General features: G+C 46.2%; 1 protein-coding gene across 1 annotated transcript in view; it reads right to left on the reverse strand.

Annotated features, from left to right (window-relative positions):
• The window catches only part of LOC121566997 (eukaryotic translation initiation factor 4 gamma 1-like), a 45355-nt gene that overhangs the window by 15310 nt on the left and 7119 nt on the right, over nucleotides 1–22926 (reverse strand). The window contains exons 4-10 of the mRNA XM_045211557.1: nucleotides 19111–19131; nucleotides 18576–18743; nucleotides 17766–17856; nucleotides 6994–7133; nucleotides 1879–1995; nucleotides 1619–1697; nucleotides 115–1290 (exon numbers count right to left, since the gene is read on the reverse strand). Of these exons, the coding sequence (XP_045067492.1) occupies nucleotides 115–1290; nucleotides 1619–1697; nucleotides 1879–1995; nucleotides 6994–7133; nucleotides 17766–17856; nucleotides 18576–18743; nucleotides 19111–19131 (1792 nt within the window). The remainder of the gene's footprint in view (nucleotides 1–114; nucleotides 1291–1618; nucleotides 1698–1878; nucleotides 1996–6993; nucleotides 7134–17765; nucleotides 17857–18575; nucleotides 18744–19110; nucleotides 19132–22926) is intronic.

A 22926-nucleotide genomic window follows, 5' to 3' on the forward strand; every position in this document is an offset into this window, starting at 1 on the left:
AGGAAAAAGACAGACAGACAGATGGCTCCAGACAGAGGAAAAAGACAGACAGAGGGAGACTGTTTCAAAGAAAGAAAAAAAAAGCGAGAGTCAGTCAGTCAGACTGATACTGACCTTGCATAGAACTCTCCCCGGCTGGGGTGTTGCTCTGTGGTGGTGGAGAGTCCATCTCGTCTTCCACGCGGAGCGCCGTTACCTCTGTAGTAGTAGCAGTCTCAGCTAGGACATGGGTCGCCTGGGCAAAGGGGGCGGGCGTCGCCTGGGCAAGGGGGGCGGGAGTCGCCTGGGCAAGGGGGGCGGGCGTCGCCTGGGCAAGGGGGGCGGGAGTCGCCTGGGCAAGGGGGGCGGGCGTCGCCTGGGCAAGGGGGGCGGCGGGCGTCCCCTTGGCAACGGGGGCGGCGGGCGTCCCCTTGGCAACGGGGGCGGCGGGCGTACCCTTGGCAACGGGGGCGGCGGGCGTACCCTTGACAACGGGGGCGGCGGGCGTACCCTTGACAACGGGGGCGGCGGGCGTCCCCTTGACAACGGTGGCGGGCGTTGCTGTGACGGCAACAGGCGTGGGTTTAGGCATAGGTGCCTCCCTCTGTAACTGGGCCGCCTCAGGCTCAGCGATGGGGCTGACGTCACACTCCGACGACTCCGCAGACACCTTCTCAGGGTCCTGGGGGCTGGGGAGCGGCAGGCCATTGGGCAGCCTGAGCTCCTCTGGCTGGGCAATGGGAGACTCCAGGGGGGGTTCTGCTGCCTGGGGGGAGGGCATGGTGATGGACAGGGCTGATGGCTCCTCCTCCTCGGCTGGGGGGGGCTGTGCTGCAGACATACCGTTAGTGCTGCTGCTAGGGGTGGTCACTGGAGCAAGGGAAGGCTCAGGTTTGGATGATGTAGTCACCTCCTCCCTAGCCTCCGCCACCTCCTCTTTAATCTCCTCCCGCTCCTCCTTGGCGGCTGAGGGATGCTCCTCGGCTGCAGAAGTGTGGCAGGGTTCAGGCAGGGGCGCAGGGTAAGCAGGCACTTCAGGGGCAGATGGGGCTGGAGCAGCGGCCGGGGCTGGCGCGTCCATCATGTCTGCAATGGGACTAGTTGAGGGTGTGGGGGTGGTAGGGGCAGTATTCTGGAGGGTGGTAGTTGCCCGTGGGGGTGTGGGTAGGTCCTGGGGTAAGGAAGGAGATTTACTGTTCGTGTCTGGGGGTTTGACCTCTGTAGGGGTAGGGGCAGTCTTGACCAGTTCAGGGGTTTTAGACTGGGCTGGGGGGCCAGTGATGAGAGTGGCTGCAGGTTTCCCTCTGTCATCTGAGGAGGAAAGGAGATGCCATGAGCAAAACCTACTGGAGAGCCTGCTCAACCATTACATTTCTAGGGTGAATTGAACCCACTCAAGTGGCCATAGTAGCATACTAATGTTCAAATTTACCCTCATGTCTGTTGATCATATTTTGATAATTACCCACTTATTATCAATTCGTCATTACACTGTAAAAATACACGGGACCTTTGCAAAGGAGCATTTTGCCTATGTGAGTTAGTCAAATTCACGAAAAATGACTTTGTACTGGAGGTGAACCAATGAGCGACAGCCAGCTACGTCCCTCTAGATCACCTGACCCCTCGGCCAACTCACCTGGTCTGACCACGACAGGTGTCACGTTCTCACCGTTGGCCTGGGCAACGGCTGGGCCCTCTGATCCAGATATAGACGACTAAGGGACAGAACACAACACAGAGACATTAGGTAACTGGAGTGGACACAACCATATGACAGGTTAGATACAATATGTCCAATATGAAAACAAAATGTCTGCACATCCAAAAACAGGACGGTATGGTAGCTAAATGTGTGTAAAGGGATGATGGTTGGTGACGAGGGTAATGGTAGCTCACCTCTGAAGAGTCGTCGCTCACCTGTGGGGGTGTGGGGGTGGTGCCACTGCGGGTGCCCCCTGACATAATCTCCTCAGTGATGTCTTTACCACCCTGGTTAGGGTCTCGTATTATGATCTATAGAGAGGAGACAAGACAACAGTGAGGGATACAAGAAGAAAAATAGAGAGAATGCAGTATAGCCTTCGATAAAAAACGTGTTACTTGCTTCATTCCCTTTCTAAAGGAGGAGAGGGAGAGCAAAAAAGAGAGAAAGAGTGAGAGTAAAGGAGAGAGGGAGGGTGAGTTTAGGGGGTGGGGAAAGCTGGAAAAGAGAAGAGCTGTCACAACTAACTACTTTCTATGATGCTAGGCCCTGTTTCCAACTGTGCCAAGTCTTCTGGGTTGTACTGTAGGGCTGTGGCCTAGCAGCGTCTTCATCAGCAGAGCTACATTTCTCACATACTGACACAAGAAACACCAGCCCCACAAAGCTATGCAGTCTGACAAACACAGATTTCTACACGGATTGCTGCCTTGTTTTAACAAATTCTTCCCCAACAAAATATGACTACGGAAATACTCAACTTCAGCCAAGTTGCCAAACAAATTCCAGTGCAAGCCAGACATCTTACAAGGCGTGCCCTTACACAGAGCCACATGTTTTCTATCACAAACTCCGCTCTCTTTCTGTCTGTCACAAACGTACACACACACTAAGAGTTGTCAGCAACAGGCGTGAGCCAGCACATTCCCCCGCTGGTAGAGTCGTTTACCTGACACACGGACAGGCTCCAGAGCCCCTAGCAGGCCTCTCTCATCCTGGGGTCAGAGTTGAGTTGTCGGCCAGCAGGCCTCTCCCAGCAAGCAGGCTGCTTTTGCAACCGTGGTTGGGAACACACACGTAGCCTACTCCCTCAACAACTCACTGAGCAGAGCAGAGCAGAGCCAGCAGGGCAGAGCCTCGTTCCCAGCTCTCACACACATGTACAGAGGGAGAGAGAAAAGACAAAAAGAGGGAGAGAGAAAAGACAAAAAGAGAGCGAGAGAGCGAAGCCAGAGCGAAGCCAGAGCGACTGGCCTTGTGGAGCAGCAGCACTGGAATGCAAGCGGCCCCACCCACTGAGCACCGAACTACAGACAGTCAAAGGGGGCCAAAGAGAGGGGGAAAGAGGGAGGAGGAATTCCAGAAAAAAGGAGAGGAGAAAGAAAACGATTCAAAACTTAATCAAATGAGCTCCAGCTAGTGCAAACAAGGAGAGGGGTATGCCACAGAAGCAGCAGCGGAGAGAGAGCGAGAGAAGGGGAGGAGTTAGGAGGGGAGGAGATAGGTCAGCCATTGCGCTTCTGGCTCAGAGGGGGAGGAGCCTGGCAGCCACGTGGAGCTATGCGCTGACATGTCCTTCAACAACCCCCCCCTCTACCCAGAGAGAGAGAGGAGAGAGCGCTGCTTAAAGGCAGTGGGTAACAAAAGGGAAAAAAAAATAGAAAATGACCTCAGTTACAAGACAGTTACTACTAAACAGTCTGCTTAGCTCTGCTGAAAAACAGCTTTACACTTCATACTCTTCTGGCAGACATTTTTGAAACCATCTAGAAAGACACATCGTGACGCTCAGACTGGCTGAAGCACGACTGACTCACTGTGGGGTGTCCTGCTGCAGCTCTTCCTCCCCTGCCCCCCCAGTCTACCATCCTCCTAGTGGGACTGGGAGCTGAGGGAGCCTCTCTTGAAGGACCTTGAGCAGCGTGCAGCTTCGGACGGGGCCGCTTGGCTGGCCAACGTCCGCCCCAGCTACGACAGCCAGCTGCATGCTCCCACAGCCAATGATAAAGCAGCCAGGCCCACCGTACCATACAGAGCACAGATACACTGGAGACTAGATCAGACTAGTCCACCGTACAGAGCACAGATACTCAATTAGATAAGCCTAGCACACTGATGCACTGCAGACTAGATCAGAGTAGTCTACCATAGAGCACAGTCTAACCTAGATCAGCCAGGTCCACTTTAGTCAGCTCAGCACAGGAACAAATCAGCTTAGTCCACCATAGAGCGCAGTAGAGCACAAGAGGAAAACTTGATCAGCGGTCTGCCATTGAAGTGCTAAAAAACCAGACCAGTCCACCATAGACATTAGGACTGGGAATTGCCAGGGACCTCACGATACAATATTATCATGATACATAGGTGCCGATACGATACATATTGAGATTCTCACGATTCTATATGTATTGCGATTCGATTGTGATTTTATTGCGATTTGATGTTTCAAATATACTGCTCAATATACACAGAGTGATAAAGTAACCAGGTGAAAGCTATGATCCCTTATTGATGTCACCTGTTAAATCCACTTCAATAAATGTAGATGAAGGGGAGGAGACAGGTTAAAGAAGGATTTTTAAGCCTTGAGACATGGATTGTTTATGTGTGCCATTCAGATAAAATATTTAAGTGCCTTTGAACGGGGTATGGTAGTAGGTGCCAAGTGCACCGGTTTGAGTGTGTCAAGAACTGCAAAGCTGCTGGGTTTTTCCTACGCTCAACAGTTTCCTGTGTGTATCAAGAATGGTCCACCACCCAAAGGACATGCAGCAAACTTGACAACTGTGGGAAGCATTGGAGTCAACATTTGCCAGCATCCCTGTGGAATGCTTTCGATGCCTTGTAGTCTATGCCGACAAATTGAGGCTGTTCTGAGGGCAAAAGGGGGTGCAACGCAATATTAGGAAGGTGTTCCTAATGTTTTGTACACTCAGTGTATGTCTGCTGCAGAGAGAGAAAATGTGTTTAGATCAGTCATGGAAATAAAGTGCTGAAAACATGTTGGCTCACTATTTAAATATAAGATTAAGGACAAGCTATAAGATGAAAAATACTGGAGTTTTGGCGCAGGTACAGCCAACTAGCGCTAGCTGACGCTACCTAGCAAGAAATTTGAAAATATATATGTTATACAAATATACTTTGAGTCAAAGTATTGATATAATATCGTCCAAAATAATATTGTGATATGTAACTATGGTTTCAGATGAATCCAGACCAGCCGAGGCCACCAGCAGCCAGGAGAGGTACACTAGTACTACAGCCTTAAAGAACATGCTTCAGTCACACAGCAGTTTAGTGTTACAGTTCATCAGGTCAAAAGTTATCCATTTCAAATCAATGACTGAACCAAATGTAAATCATAAGGAGTAGACCCATCTAGAATCCTCCCTAGACAGAATACAACACTACCACACAGCACAGTGTTTATCACACAAGTCCTCTCATTACCATGGCAACCTGTCATGTGACATCCACCAGAGTGTAGGCCGGCCAGACAAACAGGAAGACACAGTAGCTGTAGACCAAAACCGCACTGTGCACCTTCACAGTGGATGATGGGGGAAAGGCATCAGTGTTGGACACACCTTACTGACAAACTATACTTGTTTTTAAAAAAATATTCACACGCTTTATTAGCACAGTCCTTCTCTTCCTTTAAAACATGAGAATCACTGAAGTATTCAAACCCTGCTCTGCATGAGGGGGAACATTGACTGTATAACATCAGGCCCCTAATGTCTCTTGGTGGGCGTTTCCAGTTCTGTGACCTGTCCATTCTGGGATGAGGATACCTGATTGTCTACCTAAGTAGAGGTGTTTACATGGGCTGGCCTGTGGTCCAGCAGTTAGTGCCGCTGACCCTGGCATACCAGAGTGGGCATGTGTTCCAATCCAACTCACTGACTACCAGAGTGGGCATGTGTTCCAATCCAACTCACTGACTACCAGAGTGGGCATGTGTTCCAATCCAACTCACTGACTACCAGAGTGGGCATGTGTTCCAATCCAACTCACTGACTACCAGAGTGGGCATGTGTTCCAATCCAACTCACTGACTACCAGATGGGCATGGTTAATCAACTCATGACTACCAGAGTGGGCATGTGTTCCAATCCAACTCACTGACTACCAGAGTGGGCATGTGTTCCAATTCAACTCACTGACCTTGTGCTCCTCCCAGCTCTCCTGTCTTTTCTCCACTATCCTATCTGTTCAATAAAACCACAACAAAATATGAAAGCAGTAAAAAACTAATGTAGAGGTGGGGTGATCAAATCAAATTTTATTTGTCACATACGTGTTTAGCAGATGTTATAGCAGGTGTAGCGAAATGCTTGTGCTTCTAGCTCCGACAGTGCAGTAATATCGAACAAGTAATATCGAACAATTTCACAACATATACCCAATACACACAAAACTAGTAAGGAATGGAATTTAAAAATACATATATGGACAAGCAATGACAGAGTGGCATGATGAGTTTACCTGTGTGTGGTGTATAACAGTAGAGGTGGGGTGATGAGTTTACCTGTGTGTGGTGTATAACAGTAGAGGTGGGGTGATGAGTTTACCTGTGTGTGGTGTATAACAGTAGAGGTGGGGTGATGAGTTTACCTGTGTGAGGTGTATAACAGTAGAGGTGGGGTGATGAGTTTACCTGTGTGTGGTGTATAACAGTAGAGGTGGGGTGATGAGTTTACCTGTGTGTGGTGTATAACAGTAGAGGTGGGGTGATGAGTTTACCTGTGTGTGGTGTATAACAGTAGAGGTGGGGTGATGAGTTTACCTGTGTGTGGTGTATAACAGTAGAGGTGGGGGTGATGAGTTTACCTGTGTGTGGTGTATAACAGTAGAGGTGGGGTGATGAGTTTACCTGTGTGTGGTGTATAACAGTAGAGGTGGGGTGATGAGTTTACCTGTGTGTGGTGTATAACAGTAGAGGTGGGGTGATGAGTTTACCTGTGTGTGGTGTATAACAGTAGAGGTGGGGTGATGAGTTTACCTGTGTGTGGTGTATAACAGTAGAGGTGGGGTGATGAGTTTACCTGTGTGTGGTGTATAACAGTAGAGGTGGGGTGATGAGTTTACCTGTGTGTGGTGTATAACAGTAGACGTGGGGTGATGAGTTTACCTGTGTGTGGTGTATAACAGTAGAGGTGGGGTGATGAGTTTACCTGTGTGTGGTGTATAACAGTAGAGGTGGGGTGATGAGTTTACCTGTGTGTGGTGTATAACAGTAGAGGTGGGGTGATGAGTTTACCTGTGTGTGGTGTATAACAGTAGAGGTGGGGTGATGAGTTTACCTTTACCTGTTTGCGCTCCCTTTTGGACTGGATCTGTTGCTGTGGAGGTGGTTGCTGCTGCTGGGGGGGAGGGTTCATGATGACCGGAGCAGCCGGCACTGAGGGCGTGTACTGCTGTTGGCCCGAGTAGTATGCCCCTGCTGTGGAGAAGACCGAGAGAGACGTCCAACAAACTTTAAATTAGCATGCAAGTAGTTCTGAATGTCAACACTTGTGGAAATCCCCAGCAAAACGCCAAAGTTTGGTGTCATAAACATATGTATTGTGAGAACAGGTGCAGTACTAACCACTATGAGAACCACTTAAAAATATCCTCCGTACTAATTCACCAGCTGCAGCAGATAGTTTGAGTAATCTCAAAATTAAAGGGAAACTACACAATTTTTCAACATCATATTCATCTCCAGCACCACCCCAACATCAACATATGTGAAAATGGTGCCTTTCTATGTTTTGAAGTAAAAAAGACAGGAAGATAAGTGTTTCCAATTAAATCATGGTGTGCTTTGTGTGATTTTGACCAATTGTGAGTAGGCATTGGAAACACTTTCCTTTATGTTTTTTAACTACAAAACATAGAAAAGCACTATTTTCACATACAGTGCAGTGAAAAAGTATTTGCCCCCTTTCTAATTTTCTCTACTTTAGCATATTTATGATCCTGAAGGTTAATAAATCTTTAACCAAAACATAATATTAGATCAAGGGAACCTGAGTGAACAAAACAACAATTATACTTATTTCATAAACAAAGTTATGCAACACCCAATGCACCTGAGTGAAAACGTAATTGCCCCCTTACACTCAATAACTGGTTGTGCCACCTTTAGCTGCAATGACTGCAACCAAATGCTTCCTGTAGTTGTTGATTATTTGTCTCTCACATCGCTGTGGAGGAATTTTGACCTACTCTTGCATGCAGAACAGCTTTAACTCAGCGACATTTGCGGCTTTTCAAGCACGAACTGCTCGTTTCAAATCCTGCCACCACATCTCAATTGGGATTAGGTCTGGCGTTTGACTAGGCCTTTCCTAAACTTCAAATTTGTTGCTTTTTAGCCATTTTCCTGTAGACTTCATTGTTTGTTTTGGATCATTGTCTTGCTGCATGACCCAGCTGCGCTTCAGCTTCAGCTCACAGAGGGAGGGCCTGACATTGTCCTGTAGAATACTGACACAGAGCAGAATTCATGGTTCCTTCTATTAAGGAAAGTCGTCCAGGTCCTGAAGCAGCAAAGCATCCCCAAACCTTCACACTACCTCCACGCTTGACCATTGGTATGAGGTTCTTACTGTGGAACGCAGTGTTTGGTTCTTGCGAGGCATAATGGGTTCCATGTTGTCCAAAAAGTTATACTTTTGAATCATCTGTTCATAGAACATTCTTCCAAGAGTCTTCATGATCATCCAGGTGCTTTTTGGCAAACTTGAGTCAACTTTTTGGACGACATGGAACCCATTATGCCTGGCGAAAACCAAACACTGCGTTGAATACAGTGCCTTCGGAAAGTATTCAGACCCCTTGACTTTTTCTACATTTTGTTACAGCCTTATTCTAAAATGGATTAAATAAAATCAGCAATCTAAGTATTCAGACCCTTTGCTAGACTTGAAATTGAGCTCAGGTGCAACTCGATTGCAGTCCACCTGTCGTAAATTCAATTGATTGGACATGATTTGGAAAGGAACACACCGGTCTAAAAGGTCCCACAGTTGACAGTGCATGTCAGAGCAAAAACCAAGCAATGAGGTCGAAGGAATTGTCCATAGAGCTCCGACAGGATTGTGCCGAGACACAAATCTGGGGAAGGGTAAAAAAAAAAAAAGAATCTGACAGAGCACTAGAGTTCCTCTGTGGAGATGGGAGAACCTTCCAGAAGGACAACCATCTCTGCAGCACTCCACCAATCAGGCCTTTATGGTAGAGTGGCCAGACGGAAGCCACTCCTCAGTAAAAGGCACATGACAGCCCGTTTGGAGTTTGCCAAAAGGCACCTAAAGACTCTCAGACCATGAGAAAAAATATTCTCTGGTCTGATGAAACCAAGACTGAACTCTTTGGCCTGAATGCCAAGCATCACATCTGGAGGAAATCTGGCACCATCCCTACGATGAAGCATGGTGGTGGCAACATCATGCTGTGGGGATGTTTTTCAGCGGCAGGGACTGGAAGACTAGTCAGGATCGAGGCAAAGATGAACGGAGCAAAGTACAGAGAGATCCTTGAAGGAAACCTGCTCCAGAGCACTCAGGACCTCAGACTGGGGGCTAAGGTTCACCTTCTAACAGGACAAGGAACCTAAGCACACAGCCAAGACAACACAGGAGTGGCTTTGGGACAAGTCTGTGAATGTCCTTGAGTGGCCCAGCGATAGCCCGGACTTGATCAGTAGGGCCTTCAGAAAGTATTCACACCCCTTAACTTTTCCACATTTTGTTGTGGTACAGGCTCAATTTAAAATGGATTAAACGTAGATATGTTTTACACTGGCCTAAACACAATACCACATGTTAGTGGAATGATGCTTTTTGAAATTTTTACAAATTAATTACAAATGAAAAGCTGAAATGAGACAATACGTATTCAACCCCTTTGTTATGGCAAGCCTAAATAAGTTCAGGAGTAAACATTTGCTTAACAAGTCACATAATAAATTGCATGGACTCACTCCTGTGTGCAATAATAGTGTTTAACATGATTTTTGAATGACTACCTCATACCCCACACATACAATTATATGTAAGGTCCCTCAGTCGAGCAGTGAATTTCAAACACAGATTCAACTACAAAGAAGGGCACCTTATTGGTAGATGGGTAAAAAAAAAAAAAAAAGAATACATTGAACATCCCTTTCAGCATGGTGAAGTTATTAATTACACTCTGGATGGTGTATCAATACACCCAGTCACTACAAAGATATAGGCGTCCTTCCTAACTCAGTTGCCGGAGAGGATGGAATCCACTCAGGGATTTCACCATGAGGCCAATGGTGACTTTAAAACAGTTAAAGAGTTAATTGGCTTTGATAGGAGAAAACTGAGGATGGATCAACATCGTAGCTACTCCACAATACTATCCTAATTGACAGAGTGAAAAGGAAGCCTCTACATAATAAAAAATATTCCAAAACATGCATGCTGTTTGCAACAAGGTTAATACTGCAAAAAATTTGGCAAAGCAATTAACTTTTTATCCTGAATACAAAGTGTTATGTTTGGGGCAAATCCAATAAAAACACATTACTGAGAACCACTCTCCATATTTTCAAGCATAGTGGTGGCTGCATCATGTTATGGGTATGCTTGTAATCATGGGATAAAACAATTGAATAGAGCTAAGCACAGGCAAAATCCTAGAGGAAAACCTTGTTCAGTCTGCTTTCCACCTGACACTGGGAGATGAATTCACCTTTCAGCAGGACAATAACCTAAAACACAAGGCCAAATCTACACTGGAGTTGCTTACCAAGAAGAAAGTGAATGTTCCCGAGTGGCTGAGTTACAGTTTCGACTTAAATCTATGGCAAGACCTGAAAATGGTTGTCTAGCAATGATCAACAACCAATTTGACAGAGCTTGAAGAATTTTGAAAAGAATGGGCAAATGTTGCACAATCCAGATGTGGAAAGCGCTTACAGACTTATCCAGAAAGACTCAAAGTTGTAATCGCTGCCAAAGGTGCTTCTACAAAGTATTGACTCAGGGGTGTGAATACTTATGTAAATATTTCAGTATTTCATGTTCAATAAATTTGCCAAAATTTCTAAAAACATGTTTTCACTTTGTCATTATGGGTCATTGGGTGTAGATGGGTGAGAAAAATAAATATTGAATTCAGGCTTTAACAAAATGTGGAATAAGTTAAGGGGTATGAATACTTTCTGAAGGCACTGCAAGTCCGAAATGGAAGACAAACAGAATGTCATCTGTAGCACCATAGACTCCACTGATCAGCCAAAACAAGCTCAATAACTCAACGCATGCACATACTCCTACTGAATATGCATTCACCTGTATTGTGAGTAGGCCTATGACATATTCAGTTACCCAGTTTATCAAGAGATTTGCCAATAAAATTATTACCATTATGTTATGTAGTTAGATGGGTAAAAACGAAGTCAAATGTATGGTTTGATTAAAAAAATTAATGCATACATGGCTGTCTATGGAAAAGTGTCATCAACATTTTCACATTTTATGATATTGAATATAGGCCTAAAATATATGCCACCAGCCTCCTTGACCTTAAGAAAATCAGTATTGGCAACAACAACAAAAATCCATTTCGGTCATTTTCTACAGTAAATGTATTGACAGAGACAGACAGACCGACCGACTCCTAACAAATAGTTTGAGCTTCTTACAAGTAAACAAAGCTACAGCATCTTTTATGTCTCCATTCTTCATCCTGACTGAACACAAAGGATAACGGACTAGGCTACTTCAGGAAACAGGCCTAATGGTTTCCTCTGTTATAATGACATGGTGCTGTAATGACTGCTTTCACCGCAGATCACTCCTCTAGTGTTCCAGACATAGGGGCTAAGCCTACAGTCAAACCCTAGGCCGAAGGCATCTAGGGTAGATTTGAGAGTAATGTATTGGCATAAGCAATACAGCAGAAATGCTACCAAGCCTATCAGAGGGCAATGTTTAGCCATCCAATCCTTTCACATCTATATGTTATGTGCCTAGGGAGTATGGGCTAGGGGTTGTTCCTGGACAACAAGCAATTACGGTAGGCCATAGGACCATGACAGCACTCCCTCCTTGAGTTGCCTGCCCACTACCAATCCTTCCCCCACCCTAATCACCAATCACCATGCCCACTCCAGTCTTTTCCACATTCACACAGAGATCCCAAATTTAAAGACTCCATCTTCAGAAATACATGACTCCTTCATAGTTCATTAGTCTTACCTGGTCTTTCCAGACCTGGCCTTCCTAGTTCATTAGTCTGGTCTTTCCAGACCTGGCCTTCCTAGTTCATTAGTCTGGTCTTTCCAGACCTGGCCTTCCAAGGGCGTCAGCTACAGTGTCAACCAGTCTCCTCCCGCTCTCTCAAGCTCACTTACACACATCCCCCTCTTCTCTCCCTCGCTCACAGAAAAAAACGAACGGAGGTGGCCTCTCTGCGAGTAGCTCTCTCAGCACACATTTCAGTCTAACTCCCATTACAGAGTCTGCATTGTTGACCAGGAAGAGCACAGACTAAATATAGTCAAAACCCGCACAGAGAGGGAGGGAGAGGGGGAACATGCACAAGAAGAGAAAGCAAAGGGAACAGGACTTTCTTGGAGAGTGTCCCGTCCCAGTAAATAAGAGTTTGAGATATGAGTCACGAAGAGAGGGAGGGAATGGGGGAGCAAAAGGGGGGTGGAGAGAGTGGGATTAAAGGAGACGGTGTAACCAGACCACATCACAGAGTTACCCTCAGCCTGCTGGGAGCTCATCCTAGAGGCACGGTTCCCCATCTCAATGGCGTCCTGAGAGTGTGAGAGAGAGGAGAACACAGGGGGAGAAGAGCGTATCGTCTTACCCCTTTCTCTGAAGTCCTCCTCTCCTATCTGTCTACAGCTGGGTTATGCCCTCAAAACTGCTCAGACTATTTTTACTACTCTCCTCCCTCATTTGACCTCTCTCCGTTTCACCCCCCTCTCGCTCCCTCTCGTCCGTCCCTCCTTCCCTATCTCTCTCTCAAAGTGTATCCACAAGTAGCCCAAGTCTCCTGGGGTCAGCAGTGTGAACCAGAGGAGAGCTGTACACCATGAGAGAGAGAGAAGAGAGAGACACACCCCTCTTTTTTAAATGGCAGTGATCTGAGCCCAGGACGTAGGTGGGTGGGTGGGTGTTAGTAAATCACTCAACTGTGGGCTAAAAAGAACCCCCTCCCACCTGTATCCCATCACCACAAAACCTGGGAGGGTAGGGGGGGGGAACTGTTTTTCACCTGGTCATGGGCTGTGATCATGTTGCCAGTGCCAACTAATGGATTGCAGGTATTCTATGGCTCTGCAGAATGTGCTGCTTATACCAGTTTTCCACTGTGGTACCCAGTTGATGGCTACTCCTGTTAGGACTACAGCTCTGCTGTGGAAAAACATACCAGACCCAAACCATGCCTGGTTCCAGCTCCAGGAGGCTGTATTGACGCCACAGAGTTAACCTACTAGTTCACCAACAGAGGGCCTAAACACTTATAAAGAGGCAAATCAGAACCCAGCTGTGGGTCCCCCCCAATTTTGGTTAAATAAAAAATCTCATCAGGGCTCTAGATTGTTAGTGTGTGTGTGTGCGGTGCTGAAGCCAAGTTCTCGTCTCATTGTCACATGACCATTGAAGGAGGGTCATGTGTCAGACTGACCTCATGACATATGGCTTCTAGAATAAAGGGTGACACACACACCATGACAACCTTATGATGAGTCTGATAAAGATGCAACAACCATACAACATCCTAAACAAACAACTCCAAGAGGGTCAATAATTAGACCATAGACACATTTCCTAGGGTGATGATAGTACCTAAATCAGAGTGAAGCAAGTCTCAGTAGTCCCACTGCAGTTACAACTTGGGCAGTGGTCATTACATACAGTATGGCCTACTAATATACACTACATGGCCAAAAGTATGTGGACACCACTTCAAATTAGTAGGTTCAGCTATTTCAGCCCCACCTGTTGCCGACAGGTGTATAAAATTGAGCACACCGCCATGCAATCTCCATAGACAAACATTGGCAATTTAACGGCACGTACTGAAGAGCTCAGTGACTTTCAACTTTGCACCGTCATAGGATGCCACCTTCCCAACAAGTCAGTTCGTCAAATTTCTGCCCTGCTAGAGCTGCCCCGGTCAACTGTATGTGCTGTTATTGTGAAGTGGAAATGTCTAGGAGCAACAACGGCTCAGCCGCGAAGTGGTAGGCCACACAAACTCACAGAACATGACCGCCGAGTGCTTAAGTGCGTAGCGCGTAAACTTTGTCTGTCCTCAGTTGCAACACTTACTACCGAGTTCCAAACTGCCTTTGGAAGCAACGTCAGCACAATTCATGAAATGGGTTTGCATGGCCAAGTAGCCGCACACAAGCCTAAGATCCCCATGCGCAATGCCAAGTGGTGTAGTGGTGTAAAGCTCGCCGCCATTGGACTCTGGAGCAGTGGAAATGCATTCTCTGGAGTGACGAATCACGCTTCATCATCTGGCAGTCCGACGGACGAATCTGGGTTTGGCAGATGCCAGGAGAACGCTACCTGCCCCAATGCATAGTGTCAACTGTAAAGTTTGGTGGAGGAGAAATAATGGTCTGGGGCTGTTGTTCATGGTTCGGGCTAGGCCCCTTAGTTCCAGTGAAGGGAAGTCTTAATGCTACAGCATACAATTACATTCTAGACGATTCTGTGCTTCCAAATTTGTGGCAACAGTTTGGGGAAGGCCCTTTCCTGTTTCAGCATGACAATGCCCCCGTGCACAAAACGAGGTCCATACAGAAATGGTTTGTCGAGATCGGTGTGGAAGAACTTGACTGGCCTGCACAGAGCCCTGACCTCAACCCCATTGAACACCTTTGGGATGAATTGGAACACAGACTGCGAGCCAGGCCTAATCGCCCAACATCAGTGGCCGACCTCACTAATGGCTGAATGGAAGCAAGTCCCCGCAGCAATGTTCCAACATCTAGTGGAAAGTCTTCCCAGAGAGAACCTCCCGAGTGGCGCAGTGGTCTAAGGCAGTGCTAGCTGTGCCACTAGAGATCCTGGTTCGAATCCAGGCTCTGTCGTAGCCGGCCGTGACCGGGAGACCCATGGGGCGGCGCACAATTGGCCCAGCGTCGTCCAGTGTAGGGGAGGGAATGGCCGGCAGGGATGTAGCTCAGTTGGTAGAGCATGACGTTTGCAACGCCAGGGTTGTGGGTTCGATTCCCACGGGGGTATGAAAAATAAAAAAATAATGTATGCACTCACTAACTGTAAGTCGCTCTGGATAAGAGCATCTGCTAAATGACTTAAATGTAAATGTAAGAGTGGAGGCTGTTATAGCAGCAAAGCGGGGACCAACTCCATATTGATGCCCATGATTTTCGAATGAGATGTTCGACAAGCGGGTGTCCACAAACATATGGCCATGTAGTGTATTTCTGGAATTATTTTGTATTTAGGAATGGCCCACAAAAAAAAGTGTCTTCCGTAGCCTGCACTCAAGTAGGAACCGCTTCCGAAGGTTACATTTGTAATATGCCAGGTAGTCTACACTGGTTGTAAAGCGGATCAATGTGTTTAATTTAAAGAATTGTGCAATAAATATAGCAGCACGAGAAAGCTGGGATCGTCTTAAATAGCGGCCAGTCAAAACTCTGTTTTCACACGCAATTGTGCAATGACTGGGCTTATAAGAACAGATGTTTCACTAGGATCTGTAGGCTATGGGCTCTCTAACCCTGTTCCAGCAGTCCTAGGCCTATAAGCTACATTTGGAGTTATTTGGCCACTTTAGTTGTGATACAAACCTTATCAAAACATATAGGCCTATGGGCTAGGCTACATGATGATTGCGACTATGATTTGAAAATGTATTGTACTGTTTCTTGCCTTTTAGTCTGCACATGCTGGGCATCATTCGCAAGTGATAATATTCTCACCCTTCAGACTATTCTCAATTTAATCTGGTCTTTACATATACAAAATAATGTGTGTGAAATTAGTTGATTTACAAAAATGGGCAATTTTCAAGCACCTGTCGGAACAGGGGCAAAAAAGACGTCACCTGTATGCACTTGAATGGCAATTGGAGGACGCTTTTCCCATGGTTCATTTTCATGCCAGCTATGAGGAGCTGGCTCTCGCAGCGCAACAGGTGATTCTGCACAAACGCTGAGTGCCACGGCTCTCATGAAGTATTTGATTTCGATTGCATTGATGTCAGTGATTAGAGGGACAATAGAGCACTGAGTACAAGGCCATTAGCAAGTTTGATAGGATACTAATGACCATCAGAGCACAGTTTTGGAATAGCCTAGTTACCGTGACTTAACGGTCACGTGGAATTTGACTGCGGTCATAATAATAATAATATGCCATTTAGCAGACGCTTTTATCCAAAGCGACTTACAGTCATGCGTGCATACATTTTTGTGTATGGGTGGTCCCGGGGATCGAACCCACTACCTTGGCGTTACAAGCGCCGTGCTCTACCAGCTGAGCTACATGACTGGTGACTGCCGGTGTGGCGGTAATACTGTCACTGTAACAGCCCTAGTTACAACAACACCAAACAAAATCATAGACTGGTGCCACATACTGGGCATTTCAAATCAAAGGTGTGGGCTTGAGGGGATGAAATGAAGGGGCATTTCTGGAATGATCACCACTGCACTACATAGGCCCCTTTCAATTTAAATCCCTCACCAGCTAACATGTACTTGATCTGCTTCTATCTAGCCCTCTAATTCCCACTCCCTCAGGAGTGAAAATCTCAGAGGACTGTTTAGGTGAAAACAGTAAAGAGGAAGCTCCACTTTGCCTACTGATGAGCTAGGCCGGCGGAGCCATCACCATACTGCTTACACATATCCAGTCCTTTCAGGTATTTTAAAACAGCGAATGGGAGAAGGAGCTAGCTAGGGGGCCAAATGGAAGCAAGACAAATCTGTGAGGCACTGAGGGGAGGTATTTGAGTGTTACACACCTCCAGAGCACCAGCCCCAAGACTAGTAGTTCATGCCGAACTGGAAGAAGCAGCAGTGAGCTGAGCCTGAGGACACATTCACTTCCCTTCCTCCTGGACTTGGTCTCAGCCAGAAGCCTATTGGAGCAGACCCAAATACATTCCTACCCCAAATCAACTTAGCACTGCAGTCTCAAAACACACACACAGGCAGAGGCTCTGTGCACGTTTGTCTGTCTGTCCATGGCTGCAGAAGGCCAGACAAACAGGGAGTCAGTGTGAGACTGGTGCATGGGAATTTAAGTATGTGTGACAGTGCATGTGTTAGCCAGGTGCGAGTACAGTATGCGACAGCATGAGAGTCAGTACCTTTGTGAGGCATTGAGAGAGCACATGACTAGTGTGAGCACACAAACTAATTATATTAGACTGGCACCACGAGGAAAAATTCAAAAAATGTATATATCCACACACAACCAACCACACATGAATTTCCCGCTCTCTCAAAACTTTCTTTACAATCAACCATCTTGTTAACCATGTTGGAGTAATATATGTCAAGACTTGGATAACATTTCTAAAGTAGATTTCATATATGGACTGCTCTGACCATGGCTGGTCAATGTTGAAATGTATGAACTGTACAGACAGACTAAGCCACTACATAGCTCACAGGCTTGTGAGCAGGGTCACCAAGCTTGTTTTCAGGACAACCAGTGAGCTTTCTATAGCCCCTGTACTGGCGAACACATACCCCTAGAGGGCAGTCAAACTCTGCATCACCAGCCCAGAGGCCTTCGTTCCTGGACAAAATAAACAGGGAAGTCAGGAAATTTGGAATAGACAACACTGTTGGGAATTACTTATTTGTGCCGAAATAAGTAACAGCTTTGGAATTTGACCTGTGTGTCAGTGTTGAACTCAATTTCACTTGAATTCAGTGAATTGAAATTCTGTTGAAAATACTTTTAAATTAATCTCAGGAATTGACATCCCTGTTTTCAGTGTGTCCAGGAGAGAGCGGTGTTAGGCTGAGGCCTGTGGTGTTGGGTAAAGGAGGGTATCGGCAGGCGAGGCCCCAAACAGAGCCTCTTACCATACATACCATATTCAGCTGGGCTGGTGCCTGGGTAGAAGCCTGGGGTGCCCGGCGGGACCGGGTACTGCTGAGGGGTGGCCACGTACGTTGACCGGTACTGAGGGAGAGAGACATGTCAGAATGGTTTAGATATAAGATAAATCTAAATGTACATTGTAAAATGTTCAGCAAGCCCAGAGTATTCAAGGCAAACTAAAGCTCAACTACAAAAGAACAATGGGTAGGATGGAAAAGGTGCAAAGACAGCCTGCCAACTAGTATTGATCTAACTCATTCAACACACACCTATACCTTTCTTTGTTCCACACACACACAACCTTGTGTGGTTTTGAAGGCCAATAAGCTGTGGCAGGACTACCTCTCTTAATATTGAACTTATACCCCTCTACCTCCGTCTAACACACAGTAACACCCATCCCTCTCTCTTTCTCTGTGGTGCTTTTAAGCGCTGCACAATCAGGAAGGGACTGGAGGGTCAGCTGATCGCCTGGCCACGGCCAGAGGGAAGGGAGAGGGGCTTTTGTCCCAGCACTGGCTCCATAGAGCGGAGCCCCAGACTCAGCAGAATCTGTCCCTGAGCCAGGGGGAGGCAGACCACTCCATGTGGGGCCTCCCTCACAGACGGGGAGGGGGACTGCCTTGCTAGTTGTTACCAGACCTGGTTTCCTTTCTTTCCAAGTACCATAACTGCGCTTGATTGAGCTTGCATGGCGCAAAAGGAACAGTCCCAAAAGGTATAGTGAATGTCTGAGTAAAGAGAATGAGTGGCCACTAGTATAGATGGAGCACCCTGTTGGAAGGGGGGGGGGGTGTTACCTGTCCGGGTATGAAGTAGGCGGGGCCCTGTTGGTTGGGGAAAGGGATCTGCTGTGAGGGGATCATCATCATCTGTTGGCCCGGCTGGTAGACGTGTGTGGGCGCCACGGGCCTCGGCGTGCTGCTGGGGGGCACCCGGGGGGCATTGCTGGGCCGGCTGTAGTACGGCTGGAGAAATGTAGGAGAGGAGGAGAGAGGGGCAAGTTATGGAAAAGTCTCCTCTTATGTAAAGAACATTCAACAATTAAAACTTTAATTAGGGCTATTATATTTCCCCTTGCCATTCCTTATGGTAGTTAATACTACAACAATTTTAACAGTCTGTTCTGACACTTTAACAGCCTGTTCATAAAGGCAGAATCCAAAAACGGCTAAAAACCAAATAAGACTAGAACGTTCTGTGTTGCTTCATTTACATTCTGATGGGTCTCTTTAAGCAAAACTGAAGCCAAAAAGAATGATGCCAGGACCACAGGCAGGAACACTGCCAACTACAGACAGACCGACTCCTCTGGAAAAAGAGGAGAAGTGTTACCTGCAGTGACCTGAATCCTCCCTTCAGCAGCACATCACACAGACAACACATGAACACACACACGGATGCAAGAGAGAGAGCGGGGGGGGACGAGAGGGAGTGAGAGAGCGGCAGTCAGTTGACAGAAAGCAGAGAACCTACCCCCACCACCTACCCAGCAGTGAATTAACAAGCAGCATGCATAAGCCAGAACACATCCCTAGTCCCTAAAAATGCAGGTGTGTGAGCAACTGTGTCCATGCGCAAAGCTAACGTAGGGCACGGAGTCTGTGTGTGTATAAGGGTTTCCGTTAGGAAAATGTGGCGACGGACATTTGACATTTTTGAAATTTGCCGGACCAATATGCATTGGGTGCATAACCTGATTAGGGCGTTCACTCACTTTGCTCAGAATGACAAAAATCACATTTAGATTACGGTAATTCATATTAACAGAACATGCAAATTGAGAATGAAACGATTTACAGTCCTTCTTACTGAATTATGATATGCACTTTGAACATGTTAGAATAACTGTCCACATTTACTTTCTCAGCCAACAAGACGAGTAACCAACAGCAAAAATCACTAGCCTATGTCAATCTATAGTAGAAAAGTTTAGGCTACTTATTCTATTGGTCAGCTTGTTGAGAAAGAAATGGCCTATTCCAAACAGACTCAAGGACAGTTGTGGGATGACAGATCCCAAATTCATACATCCAGTGGGCCTAGGCTACATAATTATTTATTTATTTTTTAAACAGAAAGCAATGAGTCTGACGCAACAGATTAGAACTTTTAACTTAGAATGTTGATTAAAAATTATTTATTCACATTATAAGCGCAGCAATACGCACAAGGCAGTAGTCTATTAGCCAGAAACCGTAGCTGTCAAACCGTAGTTGTCAAAAGGACACTGCACATGCGAGCGGTTTCATGTGACAGAGATGAAAATATCGTTAGACATTTTTAAAGAGAGGAGATCTAATAGGCTACTTTGAAGCAAGGTAAGACATGCCTCAATATACTGAATAAAAATATAAAAGCAACACGTAAAGTGTTGGCACCATGTTTCATGAGCTGAAATAAAAGATCCCTGACATTTTCCATACACACAAAAAGCTTATTTCTCTCAAATTATGTGCAGAAATGTGTTTACATCCCTGTTAGTGAGCACTTCTCCTTCGCCAAGATAATCCATCCACCTGACAGGTGTGGAATATCAAGAAGCTGATTAAACAGCATTACACAGGTGCACCTTGTGCTGGGGACAATAAAAGGCCACTAAAATGTGCAGTTTTGGCACACAACAATGCCACAGATGTCTCATGTTTTGAGGGAGAGTGCAATTGGCATGTTGACTGCAGGAATGTCCACCAAAGCTGTTGCCAGAGAATTGTGTTAATTTCTCTACCATAAGCCACCACCAACGTCATTTTAGAGAAAGTATGTCCAACTGGCCTCGCAACCGCAGATCACATGTAACCACGCCAGCCCAGGACCTCCACATCCGGCTTCTTCACCTGCAGGATCGTCTGAGACCTAACACCCGGACAGCTGTTGGTTTTCACAACCGAAGAATTTCTACACAAACTGTCAGAAACCGTCTCAGGGAAGCTCATCTGCGTGCTTGTCGTCCTCACCAGGGTCTTGACCTGACTGCAGTTCGGCATCGTAACCTACTTCAGTGGGCAAACGCTCACCTTCGATGGCCACTGGCACGCTAGAGAAGTGTGTTCTTCACAGATGAATCATGGTTTCAACTGTACCATGCAGATGGCAGTCGGGTGGGCGAGCAGGTGGCCGAGCGGTTTGCTGATGTCAACGTTGTGAACAGAGTGCCCGCCCCATGGTGGCGGTGGGGTTACGGTATGGGCAGGCATAAGTTACGGACAACAAACAATTGCATTTTATTGATGCCAATTTTAAATGCACAGAGATACCGTGATGAGTTCCATACCAGATACGGACTGGTTTTCTGATCCACGCTCATATTTTAATTTTTTACGGTATCTGTGACCAACAGATGCATATATGTATTCCCAGTCATGTGAAATTCATAGATTAGGGCCTAACTGACTTCCTTATATGAACTGTAACTCAGTTAAATCTTTGAAATTGTTCATGTTGCGTTTATAGTTTTGTTCAGTGTATATATTAAAACGTTCAGATTTCAAACAATTAAGTAGGTCTTCTAAATGCACGTTGCCTCCAGCTCACTGCAAAGTGGTGTATGACGCGCTGATGAAGCCTGCCCTCCGTTGCCGTTTGACGCCGCCTTCAAAACAACTGGGAACTCGGAAATCTGACTTCCAACTTCAGTGCGTTCAAGACAACTTGGAAAAAAATTAGCTCAGACTGGGAAAAATAGTTTAACGGTCATCCAAACTCGGAATTCCAACTCCGCCCTCTTTCAAGAGCTCCGACTTTCCGACCTGAAGATCACTGACTTGTATTTTACCAGAGTTCCCAGTTGTCTTTTATTTGTTTTATTTTATTTTTATTTCACCTTTATTTAACCAGGTAAGCCAGTTGAGAACAAGTTCTCATTTACAACTGCGACCTGGCCAAGATAAAGCAAAGCAGTGCGATAAAAACAACACATATGGGGTAAAACAAAACATAAAGTTAAAAAATACAACAGAAAATATATATACAGTGTGTGCAAATGTAGCAAGTTATGGAGGTAAGGCAATAAATAGGCAATAAAAAATAATTACAATTAGTATTAACACTGGAATGATAGATGTGCAAGAGATTATGTGCAAATAGAGATACTGGGGTGCAAATGAGCAAAATAAATAACAATATAGGGATGAGGTAGTTGGGTGGGCTAAATTCAGATGGGCTGTGTACAGGTGCAGTGATCGGTAAGGTGCTCTGACAACTGACGCTTAAAGATAGTGAGGGAGATAAGTATCTCCAGCTTCAGAGATTTTTGCAATTCGTTCCAGTCATTGGCAGCAGAGAACTGGAAGGAATGGCGGCCAAAGGAGGTGTTGGCTTTGGGGATGACCAGTGAGATATACCTGCTGGAGCGCATACTACGGGTGGGTGTTGCTATGGTGACCAATGAGCTAAGATAAGGCGGGGATTTGCCTAGCAGTGATTTATAGATGGCCTGGAGCCAGTGGGTTTGACGACGAACATGTAATGAGGACCAGCCAACAAGAGCGTACAGGTCACAGTGGTGGGTAGTGTATGGGGCTTTGGAGACAAAACGGATGGCACTGTGATAGACTACATCCAATTTGCTGAGTAGAGTGTTGGAGGCTATTTTGTAAATGACATCGGCGAAGTCAAGGATCGGTAGGATAGTCAGTTTTACGAGGGCATGTTTGGCAGCATGAGTGAAGGAGGCTTTGTTGCGAAATAGGAAGCCGATTCTGGATTTAACTTTGGATTGGAGATTCTTAATGTGAGTCTGGAAGGAGAGTTTACAGTCTAACCAGACACCTAGGTATTTGTAGTTGTCCACATACTCTAGGTCAGACCCGTCGAGAGTAGTGATTCTAGTCGGGTGGGCGGGTGCCAGCAGCGTTCGATTGAAGAGCATGCATTTAGTTTTACTAGTGTTTAAGAGCAGTTGGAGGCTACTGAAGGAGTGTTGTATGGCATTGAAGCTCGTTTGGAGGTTTGTTAACACAGTGTCCAATGAAGGGCCAGATGTATACAAAATGGTGTCGTCTGCGTAGAGGTGGATCTGAGAGTCACCAGCAGCAAGAGCGACATCATTGATATACACGGAGAAAAGAGTCGGCCCAAGAATTGAACCCTGTGGCACCCCCATAGAGACTGCCATAGGTCCAGACAACAGGCCCTCCGATTTGACACATT

This window comes from Coregonus clupeaformis, chromosome 5 (assembly GCF_020615455.1).
Source record: "Coregonus clupeaformis isolate EN_2021a chromosome 5, ASM2061545v1, whole genome shotgun sequence".
NCBI classification, from domain to species: domain Eukaryota; kingdom Metazoa; phylum Chordata; class Actinopteri; order Salmoniformes; family Salmonidae; genus Coregonus; species Coregonus clupeaformis.